This window comes from Rhinopithecus roxellana, chromosome 7 (assembly GCF_007565055.1).
Source record: "Rhinopithecus roxellana isolate Shanxi Qingling chromosome 7, ASM756505v1, whole genome shotgun sequence".
Classification (NCBI taxonomy): Eukaryota; Metazoa; Chordata; class Mammalia; order Primates; family Cercopithecidae; genus Rhinopithecus; species Rhinopithecus roxellana.
In genome coordinates, this window is record NC_044555.1 from 153,187,358 (window position 1) to 153,195,690 (window position 8,333).

At 36.1% G+C, this 8,333-nt stretch overlaps 1 protein-coding gene across 1 annotated transcript; it reads left to right on the forward strand.

Annotated features, from left to right (window-relative positions):
• The first annotated feature begins 288 nt into the window (after positions 1–288).
• On the forward strand, positions 289–7,532 carry ITM2A (integral membrane protein 2A). The gene is made up of 6 exons (XM_010388052.2): positions 289–780; positions 4,331–4,462; positions 4,743–4,940; positions 5,194–5,304; positions 6,418–6,568; positions 6,720–7,532. Exons 1-6 carry the CDS (start codon positions 670–672, stop codon positions 6,806–6,808), a joined length of 792 nt encoding a protein of 263 aa, XP_010386354.1. The 5' UTR covers positions 289–669; the 3' UTR covers positions 6,809–7,532.
• The last annotated feature ends 801 nt before the right edge of the window (positions 7,533–8,333 follow it).

The following is an 8,333-nucleotide window of genomic DNA, read 5'->3' on the forward strand; positions in this document are numbered from 1 at the left end:
ATATTAAAAAATAACAGTTTGTTGAAAGAATGAACCAGGTAACTATAAACAGGCTTCTAGGTGTTCTTTAAAAGAAAGATATTATTATCAAGGAACAAAACCTTTGTAGAACGGCGCTTTTGGGGCCTGGGTGGGTCCAGAGCTAAGGAAGTTTGAGTTACTGCCAAGCTACAGTCCCAGGCCCTGCGGGGAGTCAGGTCCAAGTTTGAGAAAACAGTCAGAGTCAGGGGCTATTGTGGCCTGGACAGAGGCAGACAGACAAGACACAGCAGGCTTCCTTCCTGTCTTGCTCTTATCTGAAGTTGCAGAGAGTGGGTGGGAGTATGCCTGAGGTGCAGGTGAGGCACGTTTTGCCTGAGCCAGCCAAGGGCTCCACTTCCCCTCCTCTTCCCCCCGTGGCAAATCCGCCCCACCTCGCAAACCCCCAACTCAGGCACTTGGGCCCCTTTTGGGCCCCCTCTCGCTCCTCCCTTTAGGCACTTCCCTGGGCCCGCCCACGGTCTCCCCCCAGTTTGGGACTGCGTCATAAGTATCCCAGACCTCGGCTTGCAGTAGTGTTAGACTGAAGATTAAGTAAGTGCTGTTCGTGCTAGCAGGATCTCCTCTTGTAATCTGCAGCCCAGGACGCTGATTCCAGCAGCGCCTTACCGCGCAGCCCGAGGATTCACTATGGTGAAAATCGCCTTCAACACCCCCACCGCGGTGCAAAAGGAGGAGGCGCGGCAAGACGTGGAGGCCCTCCTGAGCCGCACGGTCAGAACTCAGATATTGACCGGCAAGGTAGCTGTCCCAGGGCAGGGTGGGGAACGGGTGGGCGAAGGAAAGAGGGCTGGTAGCAAAGGAGAAAATGAAGTTTCCCTGGGAGGGCCCCTCTTGCGCCTCTTACGCTGTCTCTGGGATTTACCCGGTCGCCTCGGTTCTGTCTCCTCGCGGCACCTTCTGCTTACCGCACCCTATGTCACTCTGCATTCCCGTGTGTCGTGCCATGTTCAGTCTATTCCAGCCCACACCACCTATCCTGGAGGAATGTCAGAGAGAGTTTGAGGAGATGCCCTGGGACTGGTTGTCATTGTCTCTTGGGTAACGTGTAGGGACCTGGGGATCAAGGAGGAGCATGTCGCCCAGTCCCCACCTCCAGGGACATGCATAATCTCCCCAGGGACAGAGGGGACACAAGGGGGTGAGCAAGACTGGGAGATTTAACATTTCTTTCTTTCCTTTTGGTGTGGATGAAGTTCTAAGACTAAATCTTTCTACGATCTCTGAGTGTTCGTGGAGGTGGGGTGAGGAGCAAAGGGCACTTTTAACTCCAAGCAGTATGGGTTGGGGCAAGTGGTCTGCTTGAGCGCGCGAGAATTTTCAGTTTCTCTCTGGTCACAGGTGGCTTTAAACATTAGATAAAGGAGCTGTCAAAATTGAGGTAGGTCTTAATGCCAATTTAGGGTGTTCACTGTGCCCTTTTACTGCAAGAGCCTAGTGTATTTTTAGAGTGGTATTTCCTAAGGAAAACACTCTTCTCTTGTAAAAACAAATTTGGGGATACTTTTCAATTATTTTTATTTTTATTTTTCTTGTTGAACAACATCCCCTTCCCCTATATAGAGATCTGAAGCAGGTCCAGTGTTGTAATTTAAACTACTAGCTTTGACAGGAACTGGGGAAGCTCTTCCCCAAAATGTTGTCCATTATTTATTTAGTCTTATTTCTATTTCTTTTAAACACCTACTATGTTTTCAGGGTTCGTATACTACTCCTCAGTATAATCTCAATTTTAAAGAGCAATAGCATTTTCTTCGTGTTCTATGAAATCTGGAAAGTGCTAGAGCTTGCAGATCTGTCCTAACTTGTGTTGTTCTCTATACAGTTTTAACTTTTGTGTTCAAAGTGGAGATATAAAAAGTCCTTTGAGTTAAATGAGAATCCATGTAGTAAAAGTTGATTGTACACACAATTTGAAATGTTAATGTGCTTATCCAGCGTTTTGTTATGGAAATTTTCAATATTAAATCCTGCAATAAAACTAGCTTTTGTGTATTATACATTTTAGAGCTCAAAAGTAACACCCTCTTGCATTGTTGAGGTTTCGATTAAATGACAGAGGTCAAATATGTAATTGTTCTCCTGCTTAGTTTGTAGGTTAAACATGGTCAGATTTTTTGGGAGGTCTAATTAGAGGCCAGTAGTTAAATATAGCCACACAGTAATCCTTTTTTTTTTTTTTTTCCTCACCACCAAGCATTTCATGACTTGTAGATAGATTCAGTTAATATGCAAGCAATACTTCTGCCAGGACTGTGGTGCGATGAGGAATAAACAAAACTGAGCCTTTGCACTTTGATTATACTTTGCTCTTAGGTATTGGAGAAAACGTAACAGGATCCTTACCAGGCCACCACAGAACACTGATAATAATACTTGATATATTGTATTTTAATACATTGATCAGCTAGCTCACTAGAGGTTGAGCATGACAAATATCATGTCAGACATAGTGTACAATCACTTCAAAAGAGTTCCAAGAGAAATTAGCTATGGTAATTGATGGCTCACACCAACCTGAAATCCAATAGATGTAAATGAAAACAAAAAAATCCTTATTTCTAGCATGTAATATCTTATGAAATTGAAGTTCTAATATTTAGGCCTTGCTTAATAATAAACTTCATGAATTATTGACAGAATAAATGAAATTACAGGGCAAACTGTTCTTCTCATGTCTCAGTTGCAAGAAAAAAATAAATGTATTTATCTCAGAATTTCAAATTAAGCTATTATGTGACTTATGAGCAAGTTACTTTACTTTATGAAACTCATTTTAATCATCTAAAATATAATGTTTAAGTCTCCAGTTCTAGATTATTGTACAGTAATTCCAAATCAAAATTTATAGTTCTATCTCTGTAGTACTAATCTTAGTTTAAGATTTTGTTTTTTAATAAAAATAATTAAAAGATCCTGAAAATTAGTGGGACACAGAAAAGCCTTCAAAGTTTATAGAGTACTAATTAATGGAGGGTTTGAACTCAAACAAATTTAGCTAACAAAATGGGAATCTCAAATTTCTTTGATCTTCAAAGAAAAACATTTTTGGAAAAATAAACCTTTATCAAATGATTGTCTGTCCTTTCATCTGCATTAACTTGAAATCTATGCATTTATTTTCACCAAATGAATTTAAGCTCTGATAAACATTAGAGTAGTTGTCCCGAAAAAGAGCTAATGACCTAAAAGACTAAAACAATTCAATTTATATACACATTTGAATGATTTACCCATTAATGATCAGGGCCTAGATTTGCTTACTTCATTTATTCAATCCTTGAGTAACAATGTTGCTTAGGATATATTGTGACATACAAATATGGGATTGGAAAGATTGGAGTCTACTGCCCTAGGAAGGGCACAATCAGTTGCTTGTTTGCTTTGGAACTTTCTTGTTTCAATCCCAAAACAAATTATTGTTTTAGCAAAATATTACAGTCACTGTTACACAGACAACTTTCGTGTCTAGCTATCGCAAATGCTACACTTCAAAATCAAGCGTTCCACCCAGGACTTGGAAAATATTTCATTCATGCAATACACAGTTATAGAATATTGATCAATATTAAGAAACTTTTATTTCTCAATTAAATTAGGGACATTAAATTTATATCTCTCCCTTCGATATTTTAATTTCTAAAATATAGGGAAAATGACATATACCTTATATAACTCCTACCTTTAAAACCTAATATTCAGAAAACAGCTTTTTGAAAAATCAGTTAATAAATTAATCAAAGGATACTAATTTTCTTTTAAGTTGACAAACTGATTTGGAAAAAATAATGAAGAAATAGAACCATATCCCAGAAAGTTAGTGATTATATCAGTGTACTAGTTCAAAAAGTAATTACTTCTGTTTATTGAGTATAATTTCTAGAGATCAACTTTACCACATTGTGCCTATTATTAATACTATATTATGCATTTTAAAATGTGTTAAGAGTCAATATCGTGTTAAGTGTTCTTAGCAAAATAAAAAATAATATGACATTGCATAAATAAATGGTAATTTTAATTTGGTTCTTGATGCATGTATTTTGAAATAATTTCATATCTATATTTGGGTTTAGAAATGCCAAAATGGAAGGTTAATATAATCGGAGACATTTTTTAACATCTATTAGATTCAGAAACTGTCTTGAAATAAATTCAAACTGCAATTAAAATGAGTTAACATTTAAAAAAAGAATCTTGGGTTTCAAGGGAGGTAAATTGTACACAAAATCGACTATGTGTCTAAAAGTACAATCTGGTTTTGTTTTTGGTTTTGCTTTTTAATAAATAGGAGCTCCGAGTTGCCACCCAGGAAAAAGAGGGCTCCTCTGGGAGATGTATGCTTACTCTCTTAGGCCTTTCATTCATCTTGGCAGGACTTATTGTTGGTGGAGCCTGCATTTACAAGTACTTCATGCCCAAGGTAATAATAATTATAATTATTATACTTTGGATTACTACTTGCTAGACATTTAGTAGCAACTTAAATAATTCTGTAGTGGTGACTAGAGAAAAGAAGATTTAGGGAAAGTTTTCAAGTTGCCTTTCAGTTCATAAAATTGATTTGTCTTCATTGTGATAACTGTAGTCAACAAGCCTCAGCTTAACACATAGTACAGTGAATTGATATGAGTGTGAAAAACCATTCAAATATCATGATAGTGAGTATTAGAAGGTTGTAATTTTCCCTTTTTGTCTTTTAGAGCACCATTTACCGTGGAGAGATGTGCTTCTTTGATTCTGAGGATCCTGCAAATTCCCTTCGTGGAGGAGAGCCTAACTTCCTGCCTGTGACTGAGGAGGCTGACATTCGTGAGGATGACAACATTGCAATCATTGATGTGCCTGTCCCCAGTTTCTCTGATAGTGACCCTGCAGCAATTATTCATGACTTTGAAAAGGTGGGTTTCTCATTCTTATAAATATTCCAGGATTTTATTTTTCCTCTCTCTCTCTCTTTTTTACTTCATTGGCAGGTATTAAATTCATTCATGAATGCACATGTTTTTGAGGCAAAGCCTTTTCATTCTTTTGTTGTTGAATATACATTAGTTGATTTTGAAAGGATGTAGCTGCTTGATCTAATGGTAGTTGGAAAATTTGCAATGTTAGTGCCTTCTATGTCTTACCTGACATTTTTCCCCTACCTAACAGGGAATGACTGCTTACCTGGACTTGTTGCTGGGGAACTGCTATCTGATGCCCCTCAATACCTCTATTGTTATGCCTCCAAAAAATCTGGTAGAGCTCTTTGGCAAACTGGCGGTATGTATTTTGGAAGTCAAATTTTTACATAAGCACTTCCAAGTAATTTTACTTCCTTGTTTTTTTAAAAAAATAATGAGTTTGGCCAAAACATTTCATTTTATTGAAATAATTTTCAAATAAAAAATGCTGTGAAACTAAAACTGCTCTAAAAAATAAAGATTATTTTTTACAGTCATTATCTGGTATAGGAAAGGATTTAAATAGTGTCCTTAAGAATTTGGGCAAATGACATGAGCAGACACTTTTTAAAAGAAGACATACATGCGGGCAACAAACATTTGAACAAAAACTCAGCATCACTGAACATTAGATAAATGCAAATCAAAACCACAATGAGATACCATCCCACACCAGTCAAAATGGCTATTATTAAAAAGTCAAAACATAACAGATGCTGGCGAGGTTGTGGAGAGAAAGGAATGCTTATATACCATTGGTGTCGGTGTAAATTAGTTCAGCCATTATGGAAGATGCTGTGGTGATTTCTCAGACCTAAAGACAGAAATACTATTAGACCCAGCAATTGCATTACTGGGTATGTGCCAGTAATCATTTTATTATAAAGACACATGCACAAGTATGTGCATTGCAGCAATATTTATAATAGCAAAGACATGGAATCAGCCTAAATGTCCGTCAATGATAGACTGGATAAAGAAAATATGATACATATACCCCGTGGGATACTATGCAGCCAAAAAAAAAAAAAAAAAATCACAGAAAAAATAACTAAACAAAACAAGATCATGTCCTTTGCAGAGACATGGATAGAGCTGGAGGCCATTATCCTTACAAACTAACACAGGAACAGAAAACCAAATACCATATGTTCTCACTTATGAGTGGGAGCCAAATGAAAAGAACACATGGTCACATAGAGGGTAACAGCACACACTGTGGTCTTTCAGAGGCTGGAAGATGGGAGAAGGGACAGGATCAGGAAGAATAACCAGTGGGTAGTAGGCTTAATACCTGGGCGATTAAATAATCTGTACAACAAACCCCATGACACAAGTTTACTTAAGTAACAAACCTGCACTTTTACTCCTGAACTTCTAAATTAAAAAGGAAAAAGAATTTCTCATTTCAATCTTTGTTTTTGACTTTCAGAGTGGCAGATATCTGCCTCAAACTTATGTGGTTCGTGAAGACCTGGTTGCTGTGGAGGAAATTCGTGATGTTAGTAACCTTGGGATCTTTATTTACCAACTTTGCAACAACAGAAAGTCATTCCGCCTTCGTCGCAGAGACCTCTTGCTGGGTAAGTAACTAATGTATTCCTTCCTTCACCCTGTGTTACACAGTAGAGGAAAGTGGAGGTGGAATACAGGAAAATGTGGGGAACAAGTCTAGATATATTTTCCTTTCCACAAAAATTTCAAAAGCCACTTTTTTTGCACATTTCCTTACAGGTTTCAACAAACGTGCCATTGATAAATGCTGGAAGATTAGACACTTCCCCAACGAATTTATTGTTGAGACCAAGATCTGTCAAGAGTAAGAGGCAACAGATGGAGTATCCTTGGTAATAAGAAGTCAGAGATTTACAATATGACTTTAACATTAAAGTTTGTGGGATACTCAAGATATTTACTCATGCATTTACTCTATTGCTTATGCTTTTAGTAAAAGGAAAAAAAAAACAAAAAACAAAAAACTACTAACCACTGCAAGCTCTTGTCAAATTTTAGTTTAATTGGCATTGCTTGCTGTTTGAAACTGAAATTATATGATTTTCATTTTTTCTTTGAATTTATAGGGTTTAGATTTCTGAAAGCAGCATGAATATGTCACCTAACATCCTGACAATAAATTCCATCCGTTGTTTTTTTGTTTTTTGTTTGTTTGTTTGTTTCTTTTCCTTTAAGTAAGCTCTTTATTCATCTTATGGTGGAGCAATTTTAAAATTTGAAATATTTAAAATTGTTTTTGAACTTTTTGTGTAAAATATAACAGATCTCTTAACATTGTTGGTTTGTTTTGTTTTTCATTTTGTACAACTTTCTTGAATTTAGAAATTACATTTTTACAGTTCTGTTAGGTGCTCTGTAATTAACCTGACTTATATGTGAACAATTTTCATGAGACAGTCATTTTTAACTAATGCAGTGATTCTTTCTCACTAATATCTGTGTTGTGGAATGCACAAAATTGTGTAGGTGCTGAATGCTGTAAGGAGTTTAGATTGTATGAATTCTACAACCCTATAATAAATTTTACCCTATGCAGTCACTCTTTCTTTTATTTCATCACTTGAGACATATTCAATGTGAATAATTAGTATTACTTATTTAACTTTTGGTGTACCTGTAACAGATCTAAAATTATGAGCCCAACTTTGCCCCCATTCCCACCTACACATATTTATATTTTATAGTTTCATATTTTACTCCTTTTTTGACAGTATATTAATTACTCTTTTATAAATATTCCATAATTGCCTTATCAGGTAAAATCAACTATTTATTTAGAGGCTTCAGGCCCATAGCACTTTAAAATCTTTTAAAGTGTTTTCTTTTTCATCAAATTAAACAACTATGCACAGCTATAATAGATGACTAAGGACTAACCTTGGATAAGATGTTGATAGCTTTTAACACCTTCAAATGCTGTGATCATTACTCATGTATCTAACAGTCTAAACTTCATACCAAGGGGGCATGAGTACTATAAACTCTTTCCCTTGTATTAGGTGAAAAATCGCTCCTGATATCCCTTATTACCTGCTGGGATACCAAGTATTGGTCAATTTCAGTAGCCAAAAGTACTTAGTCAAATCCATACCCTTACATACTACCATTATTTTTAATGAAATACATTAAACATTTAACTTTAAGAATTTAGAAATAAAGCAATATCACAAAAAGCATACAGAAAGAAAAATGCAATAGTTAGAAGATAATGACAGTAATTGATAAATTCAAGAAGTGGCTCTTTATAAAGAAGAATATGTAGAAAACATCTGATAAAATTTAACACCCATTGCTGTCTTAAAATATGTATAGAAATTTAGGAAAAAGGAAATA

Bases quoted from the DNA above. Each gene is read 5' to 3' on its own strand.
- ITM2A (XM_010388052.2), top strand. From the start codon at position 670: ATGGTGAAAATCGCCTTCAACACCCCCACCGCGGTGCAAAAGGAGGAG. The intron at 781-4,330 runs GTAGCTGTCCCA...TTTAATAAATAG, and splicing joins CTCAGATATTGACCGGCAAG to GAGCTCCGAGTTGCCACCCA. The intron at 4,463-4,742 runs GTAATAATAATT...TTTGTCTTTTAG, and splicing joins ACAAGTACTTCATGCCCAAG to AGCACCATTTACCGTGGAGA.